The 17521-nt window shown below is 43.6% G+C and overlaps 2 protein-coding genes across 2 annotated transcripts; one reads left to right on the top strand and one right to left on the bottom strand.

The window, feature by feature from the left end:
- Positions 1-1024: 1024 nt before the first annotated feature.
- On the bottom strand, positions 1025-1707 carry LOC142848287 (histone H2A type 1-E). Its single transcript, XM_075970102.1, has one exon. The coding sequence runs from the start codon at positions 1685-1687 to the stop codon at positions 1295-1297; it is 393 nt and encodes a 130-aa protein (XP_075826217.1). The 5' UTR covers positions 1688-1707; the 3' UTR covers positions 1025-1294.
- A 252-nt stretch (positions 1708-1959) lies between these two features.
- LOC142848290 (histone H2B type 1-C/E/F/G/I) lies at positions 1960-2412 on the top strand. Its single transcript, XM_075970103.1, has one exon. The coding sequence runs from the start codon at positions 1981-1983 to the stop codon at positions 2359-2361; it is 381 nt and encodes a 126-aa protein (XP_075826218.1). The 5' UTR covers positions 1960-1980; the 3' UTR covers positions 2362-2412.
- The last annotated feature ends 15109 nt before the right edge of the window (positions 2413-17521 follow it).

Genomic DNA, 17521 nt, shown 5'->3' with positions numbered 1-17521 from the left:
GCACTTTTCTATAGGTGCTCATGACTCTTGTCTTTGCTGAGGAAGGCCAAGTCTCATGAGAAAAAGAAAATTAACAACAAAAAGTGGAAGAGCTGGGATTTCTTATTCCTCTGAGTTTCAAATCTGTCATTTAAACACTAACTTGAAGATCTTCATCACAGAATCCCAAGGCAGGCAGGGCGATCCAATAGAATTCCTGGTTTTGATTGACCGTCTTCCTTCAGTCCTTGAGTTCTGCTCATACAGAAATGATATGTTTGGTTCACTTCAAGTAACCGACGGTTGACAAAAAAAACCACAGGCAGTATATTCTCAACCTATGAGATGAATAGTTTTGTTTTGTTTGTTCTGTTTTGTTTGCATAAATTTGGTGTTTCTATATGCCTCAATGCCAGAACCGGACCCCACCCCACCGCTCACCCCCCATCTGATGTTCAGTCCTAAGAACTGAACTCTGGTCTTCTTGTAAGATCAGCAACTGTTCTTAACCACTAAGCCATTTCTCCAGCACCCTTTTAAATGTAACTACTGCTAATATATACTGCAAGTTGTTTTCAGATAAAATAGGGATTCTGGTGATTAAATTTAGTAAATTATTTAAACTTTTTCTTTCTAGAGTTGCTCTTCCCACTAACGTCTATGAACTCGTGATAAATATAAAAGCACCGAATTTTGCATTTTGTATTAAGTTTCTAAGTCCTTCGGCAGCAGAACTTTTTATTTTAACTTTTCTATTAGTCTATGGACTCCAAGATGTCTCAGAATTCAATCTCTCACCTTAGGATTCGTCAAAGCCTGTGCCACCACCCCGTGCTTAATTTTGCATGTACCTTCCAAAATTCAATACCAACCCAAGAATAGCAGCCTTCATAATTTTTATAATACCCTTATGTAACAAAGCAAAAATCCAAAGTTTTAAACTAGCATAAAACTACAAATAATTAAGGTATTGAAAAGACTATAAGTCCTCCTATAAACGTAAATTATTACTTGCGATTACTCATGTAATAGAGAACGCGTGATTTTCAATGCCAATTTACTGTTATAACACAGACTTCGCACAGTATTTAAGTGGGTAACAAGTAGCATATCTTACCTTAAGGCCTAATTTATTCATCAATAAATAAAGGAGTTCACTTAACATTTCTTTGTCCCTTTAACATAGAACAGACTGCTGGTTCTACCACCGTCAAGTAGTACATACAGCGCTTTCCAGTTTTCGTAGGTGGCTCTGAAAAGAGCCTTTGTTTTAAGGTTACTTCCACCAGGACAATCCAAGAGACAGGCAATCAACCTATTTCCCCTTGGCCTTGTGGTGGCTCTCGGTCTTCTTGGGCAGCAGCACCGCCTGGATGTTGGGCAGGACGCCGCCCTGCGCGATCGTCACGCGGCCCAGCAGCTTGTTGAGCTCCTCGTCGTTGCGGATGGCCAGCTGCAGGTGGCGCGGGATGATGCGCGTCTTCTTGTTGTCGCGGGCCGCATTGCCAGCCAGCTCCAGGATCTCGGCCGTCAGGTACTCCAGCACGGCTGCCAGGTACACCGGGGCGCCGGCGCCCACCCGCTCCGCGTAGTTGCCCTTGCGGAGGAGACGGTGCACGCGGCCCACGGGGAACTGCAGGCCGGCCCGGGAGGAGCGGGTCTTGGCCTTGGCGCGAGCCTTGCCACCCTGCTTGCCTCGTCCAGACATGACAATAGAAAATTAGCTGTGAGAACGATCTCAGCAATGAGAATGCTACACTGGTTCCATTTATAGTCAACGCATGGCGCGAAAACGGAGCGATTTCATTGGTTAGGTGTAGCAGTTTCATCTAAGCCAGTGACAGCGTGGTTTTGAAAATTTCTTGCTTTGATTGGACACTTTGTGAATGACGTTTGCAAATCGCGATAAGCATAGACACAAGTTTATTTAAAAAGAGGCCTGTGCAGACTACGTTCATACACTCACTTCCATTTCTCTTTGTTTTTTCTTTGTTCTTCGCCATGCCTGAACCTGCTAAGTCCGCTCCCGCCCCGAAGAAGGGCTCCAAGAAGGCCGTGACCAAGGCCCAGAAGAAGGACGGCAAGAAGCGCAAGCGCAGCCGCAAGGAGAGCTACTCGGTGTACGTGTACAAGGTGCTGAAGCAGGTCCACCCCGACACCGGCATCTCTTCCAAGGCCATGGGCATCATGAACTCGTTCGTCAACGACATCTTCGAGCGCATCGCGGGCGAGGCGTCGCGCCTGGCGCATTACAACAAGCGCTCGACCATCACGTCCCGGGAGATCCAGACGGCCGTGCGCCTGCTGCTGCCCGGGGAGCTGGCCAAGCACGCCGTGTCCGAGGGCACCAAGGCCGTCACCAAGTACACCAGCTCCAAGTGAGCGCGCCCATCTCGCTCTTAACCCAAAGGCTCTTTTCAGAGCCACCACAATTTCATATGAAATAGCTGTTACATGTCTTCAGACTTTGTTTAGTGCGGCCTCTAACAAACCATAAAGGCCAATAGTAGGGAGTATGCATTGATTTTTTTGAAAGAGCTTTTCTGTAAGAGCACCGAATTCTCAGATCTTAACGTTAGCGTTTCATTGGTGTTTGGTCCCTTGCAAAGTTATCTTTTTCTATCCTAAGTGGAAAACGGACTGTAACCACACAACAGCAATGCTGTAGAAATGACAGGCCATCTACAAGGCTCTGGGATTTGAATGTCCATGATCTCTTTTAAGTCTTTGCTCAAATAATCTTTCCAGAGCCACTCTACTGGTAGGAAGTGGCACTATTGTGAATAGACATTTCTTAGCTGTAACAGCGAGCCACCCAGAGGTCGTCGGGATGATGACTTGGTAAGGTTCTTGAGCACTTATTAATGAAACGTTAGCGCCTTGGACACCAAAGTTTTTCAGGTCTTTGTAAGCACCTGTGCACAGATAACACCTATTGCTCAGTTTTAACGTTTGCTTTTGTGTGCAGTGCTGTTCATGCATGTTTATTTGGTTTGCCACTGGAGCGTTTTACCAAAAGTGAAAGTAAGCAAAAGAATTTCTGCTCATGTCAGTAGCCTTGCTACTTAGTGACTTCATTGGCCAATCCACGCACCGCGCGGGCAATTTAAAAATCGCGCCAAATATTTTTCCCGAAGAGGCGAATCTTTCGCGGAAGCGTTTTGTTTCCTGCCTCTTCATGCGGTGCTTCCCTGTTAGTTTCTTTTGTCTGTTTCTGACGCGTGGTAGAGACTTAAAAAGAAAAACCAGAAGGCTTTTGCTTACTGCCCACCCCCAATTAAAATAGGCTGTTCAGTTCAAATATGTAGTAGCAAAATTGAAATATTTCAAAAATCTTTATCTAGAATCCACATGAAACCACTTCCACAATACGTTTATTTTGCTCAGTTCTTTTGTTGGTACATTTCATATGATTAGGATATTCTAATGGCTCCCAGCTGGTTTCATGAGACTATGCTGCAAACACAAGCAACAGGAGATGTGGAGTGGGGGGTAGTGTTCGTTTTAGTAACAAAGATGTTCTTTCAGACAGACTAGTAGAAATAACAACATATTCATATAAAAGAAATAACTATAGTTGAGGTAAATTGACATAATGCATTTCATATAAAGAAGAAAATGGCTGAAATAAATTAATTTCAGAGTCATGCCTCAAAAGGTTTGCAAACAATGGCATTTAATAAAACCAAACTCATTAGTTTTAAAGTTCATTTAAAAATTGGTAAATGAAAATGTAAAACTATTAGACAGAGGTTACTTCAGTGCTAGTGGTTGCCAAGGTAACGGGTAAAGCACAGTGGTTTGGTCTTGGGTGCCTCATAGAATTGGGTTTACATTTTAGGTGTGTGTTTCCTGTAGCCTGCTTGTTATTAGATACTATATGATATAGTGTAGATACAAAAGAGAGCTGAAGAACCCTGTGTAAACAAAGAAGCTCTAAGCTCATTGAATGTAGAAAAATCTATGAGAACCTAGTTTTTCTAGGTAGTCTTATTTTTGTTTAGAAAGAGGAAAAAGGAAGAGAAGTACTAACGGAGGAGGCCAATAATAAGGCTCATGGTTTCAGATTTAGGCTAGGATTAAATTTGAAAGATTAAAAGATCCGGATTTATCCCATGCAATGAGGAATACTGAGAACTCAAGAACAATCGCAGTGGGTTTTTGATCCTACTGCACGTACTGGCTTTGGGGGAGCCTAGGCAGTTTGGATGCTCACCTTAGGAGACCTGGATAGAGGTGAGCGGTCCTTGGGCTTCCCACAGGTCAGGGAACCCTGATTGCTCTTCCAGCAGATGAGGGAGGGTGACTTGATCGGGGGAGGGGGAGGGAAATGGGAGGTGGTTGCGGGAAGGAGGCAGAAATACTTAATAAATAAATTAATTTTTTAAAAAAAGAAAGATTAAAAGATCCAGTCAAAGAGACCACAGATGCCAAAAGGAAAAACAGAGTGCAGAGCCTTATTCTTAGCCACACTATATGGTTGCAGCTCTGGTTACAAAATACAGAGTGCCCAAGATATCAACCTATAATGCTGGAATTTTTTTCTTACTAGACAAAGAGCAGCTTTTTATATGTCTTTAATTGCGCATTTTCCCAGAAGATAAACTTTTTTTTAAAAAAATTACACCTGGCCACGGAAAACGCTTCCTGGAGTGTGAAAACAGCATTCTGCCATAACGCTGCAAACATCCTCTTGCTTTCAAGGGTTGTCTGGCAAGTGGATTGTCCTGGGCTGACATCAGTTCACCAAGTCGCCTTCATTTCCCACTTTTTGTTTAATCATATTTTGTTATATAATATTGAATACAACTGCTCGGTGTTGAATTACTTTTTTTTTTTTTTTTTTTTTTTTTGGTTTTTCGAGACAGGGTTTCTCTGTAGCTTTGGAGCCTGTCCTGGAACTAGCTCTTGTAGACCAGGCTGGTCTCCAACTCACAGAGATCCGCCTGCCTCTGCCTCCCAAGTGCTGGGATTAAAGGCGTGCGCCACCACCGCCCGGCTTTGAATTACTTTTTTTGATGTTGGGTTTTTTTCCTAGACTATTAAAAACAACAAAACCAAGCAAATAATCAATATAAATATTACAGCATAGAAAGAGCTTGAAATCTCAAGTTGATCAAATGGATTTAACTTTCCCAAGACACCAACAATCCCCACCAATAATTTATTAACAGATAATCTTCTACAAACATTGAGTAATAGCAGTCAGTAATTTTAATATTTTCAGATTTATAGTACCATGATTTAATAAATGTTTTCTGACCTTATCCCATCGAGTAGAAATGATTCACATTCCAAGCATATCTTAATGACAGTCTTTTTAAGTTAACAACTTGGTCACTTAACATAATCACAGCTGACTCTAAATCAGTGATTTCAGCATATAGTCTACTATCTGTATGTCTTGGAGTAGTACATACATTTTCTGAATAAGAGTATCATTTTTAACATCATGCAATTTGAAGACTTTGATGTAGAGCTATTCCAGCAGTTATAGCAGTGGTAGCAATGGCAATAATTCCCAATATTGATGTGGGATTTCCCTCTGTATGCTGTGATTACCATTAATAAAGAAAGAAACTGCTTTGGCCTATAGCAGAGCCATGGGGAACAGAGCTAGGTGGGGGAAACTAAACTGAATGCTGGGAGAGGGAAGGCAGAGTCAGAGAGAAGCCATGGAACTGTGGCCAGAGACAGGCGTGCTGAAACTTTGCTGGTAGGCCACGACCTTATGGTGATACACAAATTAATGGAGATGAGTTAAATTAAGATGTAAGAGTTAAGCTAATAAAAAGCTAGAGCTAATGGCCCAATCAGTGATTTAAACATCACAGTTTCTGTGCAGTTATTTTGGTTCTGGGCGGCTGGGACGAACAAGCACCACACACACAGAGACACTATACAACATAATATCAATAATTAGTCATTTTCTTCATTTGATCCAATATATCATAAAGCAAAAACAAAGAGGGCACATCTTTCAAGCTTGATCCATCTGTACAGGCATCCAAACACCAATCCAAGATAGAAGTATGTAAATATTCTGGAAGCTCAAATTTACAGGAGTAATTAGCATTTAAACAGTCTACAAGGAACAATTGGAACAAGACACAGATCCTTCTGATTGATCCCAACAGGTTTCTCCAGTCATAAAAAGTAAGGATGAGTAATACATGCTGTACTATTATATGACATTTTTAAAAAGAACACTCTCATTGTTAAAAAAAATTTCCATAAAGCTCCTTTTCAGCCCAAACATTACCTAATGTTATTAATTTCCAAAGATGTTCTTGAGTAGCTCCTCGCTCCAGATGAGGAGAGGAGGGAGACATCCTGCCCCCATGTCATACTGACTCCTCAGACCTGTTATTATGCATGGAGATGGTATAATTATTACACAACTATCCTAATTATTGCCTTTCCATTTGGTGCAAGCAGAAAGCTGCAGGGCTCCAATCTGTGGCACTACCTTAGGAAGTGTTAGTAAGAACTCACACCTCTGAGAGTCCTCAACATTGTTCCCATTCACTTAACTTATAAAAATTTTTTCATATTTCCTTTAAAAGCCTTAGCTGTGAAAATGAACAGATTCTTCTTCCCTTCTGTTTTTTTCCATTACGAATACTAAATAACCATACCCTAGATCTAACTTCCAAACAATGAACGTCATGCCTAATACAAATAGGAAGTCCTTCCACTCACATATAATAAGATTAATTCAAATTTAAGCCCCCTTCATTGGGAAACAAAGAATCTCTACTGTCATAGGGTCCTAGAATCCAAATAGAGTCATTAGTATAAATGATAATAGTCTGAACCCCCTAAGGCCACCACTCAGTTTAAGTGAGAATTACAAATGGAAACCCAGTAAAGTCCTCTGAATGAGAGACGTTTGTGTGGCTTGGGCAGTTTATGGGGCCACTGGCAGTGGAAACTGGATTAATCCCTAATTCATGAACTGGCTTTTGAGAGCTCATTCCTTATGAAGGGGTACCTTGCTCATCATAGATGTTAGGGAAAGACCTTGTTCAGGCCTCAGCGTGGTGTGGCAGACTTTGTTGACTTCCCATGGGAAGCCTGACTCTTTCTGAGGAGAAGAAGGGGGTCAGAGTGGGGGGAAGGGGAGGGGAGGGAGGGGGAACTGGGATTGGTATGTAAAATAAAAAAGACTGTTTTTAAATTTTAAAAAAGTAAGTTGAAAAATAATAAAGGTAAGCAATTTTCAAACAGTCATTTAAAAAAAAAATCATCATCCGCTCCTGTCTCACACCCGCTGATGTGAGCGAGTTTTGTGTGCTACATCTCCTGTTCGAAATCTCTCCATCTGCTTCTTCCTCCCCACAAGGACCCTGGGAGGTGCCCTAAGCATGCTGTGCACAGTGCTCCTCAGAGCCCTTACCAGGTCTATCCTAACCCTCTGATAGTACCAAAAGATGACTCCCCCAGGTTCTTGGTGTAACCCTGCAAACTTAGTGTTAGCATCTTAGAGAGGTTTCCTGTGACTAATCACCTCACAAAAGCAACTGAAGAGAGGAAGGGGTTGGGTTAGCTCCTGATTTGAAGGGATACAGTCCTTCAGAGTAGGGATGGCATGGTAACCATCCTGGCAGGGGAGGAGATGCTCTACTGATAAACATTCAAGATCCTCCCTTCAGATATCAGGCTACCTAAAGGGTGGAAACTTTACCCAAATTAAAGTTGCCCCCTGGGAATCGCATACTGAGGAAAAGAAAAGGTTAAAGCCTTGATGCCAACTGGAAAAGGAACTTGCCTCCTCAGAAGAGGTTTCAAATAATTCTGACAATCAGGCAACCTTGCTGGACCAAAGGAAATTGAGACAATGATGGGCCAGTGTTGGGTAGGCAAAGCCTACATCAGGACTTGCTAGTTATATATACCCATTCGCTTCTGATTTAAGCTTGTGTCAAAACCCAAAGAAAGAATATAAAGCTCACTGTGCCTCCTTATTTGCTCCTCTTCCCATTGTGAACACATTGAACAAATCCTCTTTCTCTGCTAGTCTCTATGGCTTGTCTCCTTAGTCAGCCACCGTGTTGAGAATGAGTGGCCATGCCCAGCTTGCTGTAGCCCAGGTTTAACTGCAAAGACTCCAGTACTAAAAATAGTAGTGGGACTGTGAAGTCCCTGTCACATGGCATCCACACCAAGAAGCAGAAAGATGCATGCTGGCATTCTTCTTGTTTCCTAGATCTCATCTTTATTCAGTCTAGGATCCAGCCCAAGCTTGCGAAGGTCCAACCCAAATTCAAGATATGTCTTCCCTCCTCAGTCAAATGCTAGAAACGCCACCACAGACACACACAGAGGTGGGTCTCCTTTGTGATTCCAAATACAGTTCCTCTGGAGACGAACAGGAACCACAAGAACACATAAGCTGCCTTGATGCCCTTTAAGTACAGCACTGTGTGGCTCGGCTGGGGGGCACAGAATTGAAAGGTTCTGAAGTGCTTGGATGACTGAGTGGCAGTTCACTAAATCAACTTGAGGCACAGAGCAAGAAGCAGGGGGAGAAGATGAGCACGCTAACAGTCTAAGGCACAGATGGGCTAAAGGAGCCAGCTCTCAGAATCAGGAGTTTGGAATTGGAAATCAATCATCTCTGCCTTACTTTGCACGATGACTTTGAGGGAGAGCAAGATGAGTAGACCTGACCACTGTTGGGACCCGTCCATTTCTCTGCTGAAGAGCTAAGGAGTTCGTTTTCTCCCTCTCCTCTCCTCCTCCTGTTCTGTTGCCCTAACCCCCTTTCTTCCCTCCTTCCCTACCACTTCCACATAGAGTGCATGCTACCTATGCATGCAGCCCAGATTGGCTTTAATCTTAGGATTCTCCTGTTCAGACTGCTGAGCATAGGAATTAGAGGCCTCTGCCACCGTGCCCAGATGATATCATTTCTTCAATATAGAATTAGGGTATCCCCAGCTTGGGTGTGATTTGAAAGTATGTGAGTAGTTAATGTTTGAGTGTGTCCCGTGACGAATTCTATTTACTGTTTCCCATTTGTGTCTAAACATTAGCTGTCTCTTGATGCCGAGGCCCTTCTATCTGTATTAAATTACATATGCTCTATTTACTAAGAACTTATATAGCCTTTAAATATATTAAGTTGTTTTGCCTATAACTTACAAACTAAAAGCATATTTATTTTTCATAACAGAATTAAAACAAAGCCAGGCATAGTGGCACATGCCTTTAATCCCAGCACTCAAGAGGCAGAGGCAGGTGTATCTCTATGTGTTCAAAGCCAATCTGACCTACATAATGAGAATCAGTCTCAATAAACTACAAATGTTGGGGCTGGAGAGATGTGACTCAGCAGTTAAGAGCATTGGCTGAGAGGACCCAGGTTCAGTTCCCAGCACGTACACGTCCCCTGGCAACATTTGTAACTCCAGCTCCAGGGGATCCAGCCTCCTCACACAGACGTATGTGTGGACAAACCACCAATGCACATAAAGTAAAAAATAAACAAACAAGGAACTTAACAAAGACATTGACTTGAAATCTAAAGGCATACTACAATATAAAAAAGAAATCACTCCTTAATGCTGCAATTTTTACATCACATATTATTATTTGTACATTTGTAAAAGTTTCCAGGTTAAATATTTAGCAGATTTTAGTGTTGTCAATAACAGAGTGAATCATACGATTCTGTTTTTGTTTGTTTGTTTGTTTTTGGGGTTTTTTTTGTTTTTTTGGGGGGGGGGATTTTCAAGACAGGGTTTCTCCATAGCTTTTTGGTTCCTGTCCTGGAACTAGCTCTTGTAGACCAGGCTGGCCTCGAACTCACAGAGATCCGCCTGCCTCTGCCTCCCGAGTGCTAAGATTAAAAGCGTGCGCCACCACTGCCCGGCTACAATTCTGTTCTTATAAATGTGGAAATTCGGGTATAAATGGCTTGTTATGATGTCCTCACAAACATTTTGTAACGGTGACACGTTTGAGAATTATGGAAATAAAAAAAAGTTTGTTAGATGTTTGTTTGGGTTTTTTTTTTGCTTTTTTAAAAAATTAACAGCCAAAATAAATGGGTTTCATGGTGGCATTGTTGTTATGCCAAGATCCACAAGGTCAGCCAAAAAACCAACAAGGAGACTGAGTCCCGTATGTAAAAGCAAAGAGCCTTTATTTTATACAAGTTTGCAAACTTGGTCTCTCTGTGTGTCCAACATATTGAAATAATCAGAGAACCCTGAGCTTTGTTAGAGTTGGGTTTTTATAATAGTAAAGGCAGGGGAAGGGATTTCTAAGGTTCAGGACTCCTGATTGGCTGACATTTGTCTAGGGGTGGTCTGGTGAGTGTTTGCTGGCAGGGGATCCTATCTACAATGGTTGGAACTTTAGGCATTTCCTTTGGAAAGGTCAGTTCTTGGGTGGTTGCTCAAGTAACCTCAGTTTGTGGTCCTTCCTGAAACCAGGTGTTGCTTCAGGGTAAACTACTGAGAGTCAGGCATCCATTAAACTTATCAATGGCTGAGTCCTACTCTATCAGGTGATCATGGCTGGAAGTAAAGAACTTCCTTTGGCTGATTGCTGCGCACTGCGCCCCTGTGTCTGTGCTCTGTGCGCTGGCACCCAGTTCGCGAGCTTCGGGCAAGGGGGCTGGAGGTTGAAGACACAGATGCAGAGACAGACCAACACACGCAGCTCCCAAACGTTGGTTCAGAAAGCCTATCTTTATTAACACCATGTAGACTTAAATACACTGCACTTAATGGTCAACAGGTGGTCCTCTGATCCTCTACCTAGGCACAGCTTCTAGTAAATTATATTAGAAAAGCTACTGAAGGCCAGGACTCATTAATCCTAACAGGTGATCTGTTTCTATTTAGCTTATCATGGCTGGCTCCTGCAATTGTCATTCGTGTTCCACTATGCTGCCCCCTTTAATATATGCTTTTCACCGTTCTCTTGGAGTGTCTTAGTCACTGTTCTATTGCTGTGCAAAGACTGCAACCAAGGCAGCTCATCAAAGACAGCATTTACTTGGTGAATTGCTTACAGTTTCAGAAGGTGAGTCCGTGACCATCATGGTGGGAAGCATGGCAGGGGGCAGGCAGACAAGGACCCAGAGGAGTAGCTGAGAGCTCACTCACATCTAATCCACCAGGAGGGGGAAGGGAGTGAGCAGAGAAAGACACAGAGACTGGGCCTGGCTTGGGCTTTTGAATCCTCAAAGCTCACCCCAGTGACATGCTCCTCCAACAAGGCCAATCTCCTAATCCTTCCCAGAATAGTGAATAGGGTCTTAGCCATGGAATATGGGAACCTATAGGAGCCATTCTCATTCAAACCACCACAGAGAGGAAATTTAATCAGCATGTATACTTTATTAAGACCAGAAAACCATCTATATAGTCAAAATAATGGAAACTCAACAAATTTTTTAAGTGAAAATGTTGGCATAGAAAGTGGTCAAGATAAGGGGAAGGGGAAGAAACTAGAAGAGTAAAATTTTATTCATTGTAAATAAATGGATAATAAATAAGAATAAATAAATCAGAAGACTGAGTGTAATGGTCTATCCTGCTGTCCTGTCCCTTTAAGAAATAAGCCCCACCTACTCCCTCCCCCAGCCACTGAGGCAAGCTGATCTTCAGCTTCCAGCCTGAGACTTTGTGCCTCTCTCTCAAAGAGACTGCCATGGCTCCTCTTATCCCCCCCATCCCCCACACTCATTTTGCGTTCTCTCTCTTTCTCTCCCTCCCTCTCCCTTCCTTTTTCCTTCCTCTTCTCCTTCCTTCCCTTCCCCCTTTTCCTTCCATTATCCACTAAATAAATATCTGTATGGCTTGCCTACCCAGCTCTGTCTCTCACCCTCCACTTGGCTCCCTGCCTAGGACCCACTGTCCCTTGGGGGCTCCCTGACTGGGACTGGCTGACTTCATGGCCCACCTTGGTCTCGGGACCTGCTGCACACTGCCTGCGGCCACTCGGGGACATGCAGCATTTTGTTTAAATCATAACACTGAGACAGGCAGATTATGGTTCACAGACCTGCCTGCTAGTCTCAAAGACCAAACAACAAGGAGAGATGGTCAGTGATGAAGGGCACATAACGTTCTGGTGCAGGACCCAATTTCAGTCGCAAGAACCAGGGGAGCAGTGGCCATTTTCTTCACTCACATGCACATGAACACAGTCAGACAGACAGACACACACACACAAAGAAAAACTTAAAAAAAAATTTTTTTCAGAAAAAAGGTAATATATTGTGTGCATGTTCTGTTTTATGTGGATCCGTGGGAAAAAATCAGTCACTTCCAGGATGCATTTTGACTTGAAGCAGCAGGAAAGTCAGTTTTTGGTGAACTTGTAATGGCTTAAATAAAAACGGGGAAGAACAGAGGGAGAGAGAGAGGAGAAAGGAGGGGTAGAAGAGAAGCGGGAGAGAGGGAGTGAGGCAGAAGAGAGAGATGGAGAGGGAAGAGACTCTGCCAGCAAGCAGGAAGGAAGGTTTGCCTGCCTCTGCAGTGCAGGTGGGGAAGTGAGTGGGTGGGGCCTGACTCTTAACGGGACAGGACAAACCATTACATTCCCATTTCTTTTATAATAAAAAGTCAGGAGGTTAGGCACAACAGGTTAAAGGAATTGGGGCGGCAGATTCTCAAGAATGCTTCCTGCTTATATGTGGGCGTCAACTTGGGGGGGGACTTGAGAAAGCAGGGTGCTGGTCACATTCTGGGGTAGCTGGTCTCTGTTCTTGTCTGGTATTTGTGGTATGGAAATGTCTAATGTCTCTTACACATGTTTAAGGTATTGGCAGAACAGAGGACAAAATTAAGTTTAGGGGAAAAAAAAATTGGGACCAAGGAATTGACAGGGATGTATCTGACTGTTTAAGGTAGATCCTTTAATTCGGCTCCCTGGAACTCAAAAAAATTCTTTGGGTTTGTGAAAATTTAAACAGCAGTATATTTATATCAGAATGACTGTGACAGATATTTTTTGTATAATGAAAATGTTAGGCTGGGAGCCTAGGCCCCAGTCCCTGGCATCTATATCAGCCCCCAGGCCTGGTCTGGACTTCAAATCCCAGCAGGCCAGTCCTGACCCCTCCCTGAACTCACAGAGATGCACCTGCCTCTTGGATCTTCCTAGTACAGCAGGGTAGGGTGAGGACGACCACATTTTCTGAGCCAAGGGAGTTTAAAATATAGTAACAAGAGAGACCTAGAGGCATGGTCCACCCTATTGCCTAGCAGGAGTGGCCACACAATAAGCTGCAAAGGGAGCAAAGGCTGGAATTGAAAACAGCCACCTTACTGGGCAGTGGTGGCACTCGCCTTTAATCCCAGCACTTGGGAGGCAGATGCAGGAGCATCTCTGTGAGTTCGAGGCCAGCCTGGTTTACAAGAGCTAGCTCCAGGACAGGCTCCTGGAGCTACAGAGAAACCCTGTATTGGGAAAAAAAAAAAACAGCCACTTAGTGGATCTTGTTGGCAGCAGTAGCAGTGGCAGGGACAGTATTAGGAAAAGTGGAGCCGGTGGGACACCGGCAGAGTGAGATTTCCTACCATAGCTGAAAATGTGAAAACCCATGAACAGCGCAGAGCCTGTAGAAGAGCGTTCTCTCCCTACAGGACAGGTGTTAAAGCCTGACTGCCTCTGATGAGGGCCACTCAGAAGCCAGAGAGGCTTCCAGGCACTGACTGCCCTTGCTTTGCAAAAAGGTCTTTTTTTATTGTTATACAATTTATACCTTAGCATTTGGATTCTAAAAATCAAATGCTAACTAAAGCAATTCTCAGTCACAAGAGCTCTTGGTGTTTCAAGTCCTCTCATGACCAAATTTTGCAAAAGCTTTGAACCCTTCAGGAAGGACTCAGATAAGATTCAAACACACCAAACAAAAAGTAACATCACAAAAGGCAATTGGAGCCCAAGTGCTAACAGTCAGGGAAATCAAGCCAGATGCAATGTAACAATAACGCTATAGTATTAGCTAATTCTCTTCTGCTGTAATGAAACACCAAGATCAACTCAACTTATACAAGAAACTTTATTTTGAAATACAACCCCAAAGAGAGTCCATAATGGCAGAGACCAGGCATGGCCACTGGGACTGGAAGCTGAAGGTTGTGAGTTCAAATCTCACCATGAGAATAAAGCTAGCAGCAAACTGTAAATGGGGCTAGGCCCGAGGCTCTCAAACCTGGCCTCCCAGTGACAACTTTCTCCATCGATGCTTCATTTCTAAACCTCTCCAAACAGCATCAGCAACTGGGAACCAAGTGTTCAAATGCTGGTGACAACAGAGGACATCTCTCATTCACTCAAACCACTATAAGTAATAAGGCTGTTAAAAAATAATAATAAAAATAAAAGTCCCTCCATCTCCCAGTATTTCTAACTTTTATGTTCCTCATTTCAATGTTTCTTGACCATGCCCTTAGAGGCAGGTTCACAGGTCAGCAGTGGGATCTTACAGTCACATCCTTTCGCATCTGACAGCCTGAGGACTAAAGTGGATGTTAAAAAGTTAAAAAGCAGTGAAGGTGGACGTAAATGTCATGTAACAGTTGTGCCAAGATGAGCAGGGGCATCGGAGAGTGGCAATGGCTGACACAAAAGTAAGGAAGGGTTACTTAGAGCCCTACGTGGAGATGCAGGTGTTAGACTCTAGCATCCAAACACCGAGGAGGAGTCACCCCCAGAGACCACCTCACACACCACAGCCGATGCAAAAGCATGAGGATTTTATTAATTCTGTCATGACAGGGTCCCCCAGCATTCGGGAAGCTACAGGAGAAGGCCACAGAAGCAAAGGGGGTTGTTCTTTGACCATTATAATTGGCTTATTCAAAACGGCTATTACCAATAATTGGCTGGAGAGCTGTTGCCAGATCAGATGAGGTAAGAGGTCATTTTGACCCCATTTCCTAGGGGACTGAATCAAAACATACGTGTGTGGGTAATTGTTGAGGAACTGAGTACATGCACGTGTAGCTATTAGGTCCTTGGTTCCCAGGGGAGGAGGGGAAGCACTATGGCACGGAGGCTGAGAGGGTTCAGAATTGTCAGAAATGGCTTCAGAATTGTCTTAAAGTCTTACACAGGCTACCTGAACTTGAGCATATAAGCTTTGAGGCAGGTCCTAAGGAGGAAAGAGGAGTGGAAAACAAGAAGTAAGAGGCATGCTGGGAAGGCTCTACTTTGTGAACTTGGTCGCTTGGCCACTCCTAGGGCTTCTGCACTACTCACTCGTATTTCCAGCTCCCTTTGTCAATCTTTATCAAATCCTACAAAATACCTAAAGCGGGCTCCTATTGAAGGACAGAGTTTTGGCTAGCTTACCATATTGGATACCAAAAGTCTAAAGATACTGACAGACACATGACAAATGCTGAGAATCCCTGAAAAGATCACTTTTTCCAAGAGAGGGGCTTCAATGGAGGACGGCTCACTCTCTGCAATAGCAATAAGCCTTTCTTCAGAATTAACTTAGGGCTTTCCACAATTACTTTGATTACTTCCAAGGCCATTGCCCACAGTGACCTAAGGGCCTGCCAAAAGGGTCCTGTATGCTAAAGGTCGGGACTGTCCCCATATCACCAAACTGGCAGCAAATTCCCATTGTAGGAGCATTTGTAAACCGAACCAAACAAAGTCAAACAGTACCTGTCATCCATTATCCAGCCACCAACCAGCAATCCACGCATCCATCTATCCACTCATCCCCGATCAGGCATCCAGCCTTCTGTTGAGTCACCATTCCCATCTATCCTTCTTATTTATCTGCTTCCTGGTCTGTCTTGCAGCCACGTGAGGCAGTGTGTCTGACTTCCAGCCTTGAGATAGTTGGCAAGGTCAGAGACCTTACATTTCAAAAACTATTTGATGGCTGGAGAACCGTCTCCATAGTTAAAAGCACTTGCTATTCTTGCAGCAATCCATGGTTCAGTCCCCAGAAGCCTCACAACCTTCTTTAACTCCAGTTTGAAAGAATCTGACTCCACCTTCTGGCTTCTACAGGCACTGCATACACATGGTTCACATACAGGCTTACAGAAACAATGCGCATAAAAAAAAACCTTTATTTAAATTGTGTGTGTGTGTGTGTGTGTGTGTGTTTACACAGGCATGAGTGTATGAATCCTTGGCAGCCAGGGTCATCAGATCCCTCTGGAGCTGGAGTTACAGGCATGTGGTTGCTGCCCGAAGTACATGCAAGAAACTGAACTTGGTTCCCCTGCAAAAGCAATGTATCTGTTCTAAACTACAGAGCCATCTCTCCAGCACCCCAGAGCAAGAGCACTCTTTTTGGTTCATTCTTTATATTTTGCTGTTTGAATGCAAATGTAAAGGCTGGAGTCAAAATACCTTTCGTGGACAAGACCTAGAGGGCAATAGGAAGAGCTTGAATAGTAGACCATGAACGGTGAAAATGGTCTGTGCTGTGTTTTAGGAGCTTTCCAATAACTGAGGCCAGAAGTTCCAAGTTTGATGAGGGTACAGTTCTCCACCCAAAGTCTTAAAATAAAAAGACCAGCCTTTTCTCCCTGTCCTCAAGAGTGGCATTTAGATGTAAGAGAGACAGCTGTCACTCTCCTACTCCCGCTCCCTCTCTTTGGCATTCTAGTAGCCTGTCTGCGCAGCAGTTCAGCCTGACCCAACTGGGATTTTCTACAATTATCTTTCTGGGTAATAACAATTCTCCGTTTTGTTACTCCACAACACATTTTAAATGCTGTATGAAGTAGGAGGGCAAATATGATGGCCAAAACATTCTAGTCAGAGGAATCAGAGAAGATCTTTTCAATTGTTGCAGAATAATTCAATCTGGGTTCCAAACGTCATGCATCCCTCCCTGGATCTTGATGTGGTCTTAAGTCAAGAGCCACCGAGGTACCAAATTCAGCTAACCTCAGTTCCACAAGCTTTGGAAAAATACTGAGACATGGGCTGGTATATCAGAGCCCACTCCGGCAGAAATCAGCTGGGGGTACCCTGGGAGGGGGCACAGAGGCTGAGGAAATGTTAGATTGAGAGAAATGAAGCCTGAAACATATGATAGACTAGGAGGACTAAAAGCCAACACCAAACAGCCCCGAGTTTATTTCTCAGTTTCTGAGTGTACATACTACAGGCAAAAGGCAGAATAGAGAGCACTACAGTCAGCTGACCACCTCCCTGCACTGTCCTTGAGAGGAAGCTCAAACCGGTGCGTTAACTTATTCAGCTAAGCAGCTTCTATTCTCTAACGAGGAGTGCTCTGCCTGTCATACACCAGCCCAAATCTTAATAGAAAAAAAAATGTGTTCTTTCATCTGGGCAAAAATGCTCTTTCTAAGAGCTAATACGGACGTTACTCATAGCCCTCAAGGTTCATGGAAAAAACAAAGCAGGCAAGCTTGAACTCAAATAACTTCTTTAAGTCAGAAGTGACTCCAGATGGAAACTGAGTCGCACATGGGCTCCCACACTGGTACAAGTTCATCCTCAAGAACAACTCCTGATGTGTACTTGGTCCCCAAAGAAGCAGAAAGGAGCACGATCTAGTGCAACAAGCCTTTTG

This window comes from Microtus pennsylvanicus, chromosome 4, assembly GCF_037038515.1.
Source record: "Microtus pennsylvanicus isolate mMicPen1 chromosome 4, mMicPen1.hap1, whole genome shotgun sequence".
In the NCBI taxonomy this organism is placed as follows: Eukaryota; Metazoa; Chordata; class Mammalia; order Rodentia; family Cricetidae; genus Microtus; species Microtus pennsylvanicus.
Note: the sequence above shows the minus strand (reverse complement) of the source record. Positions and strands in the feature narration are given on the sequence as shown.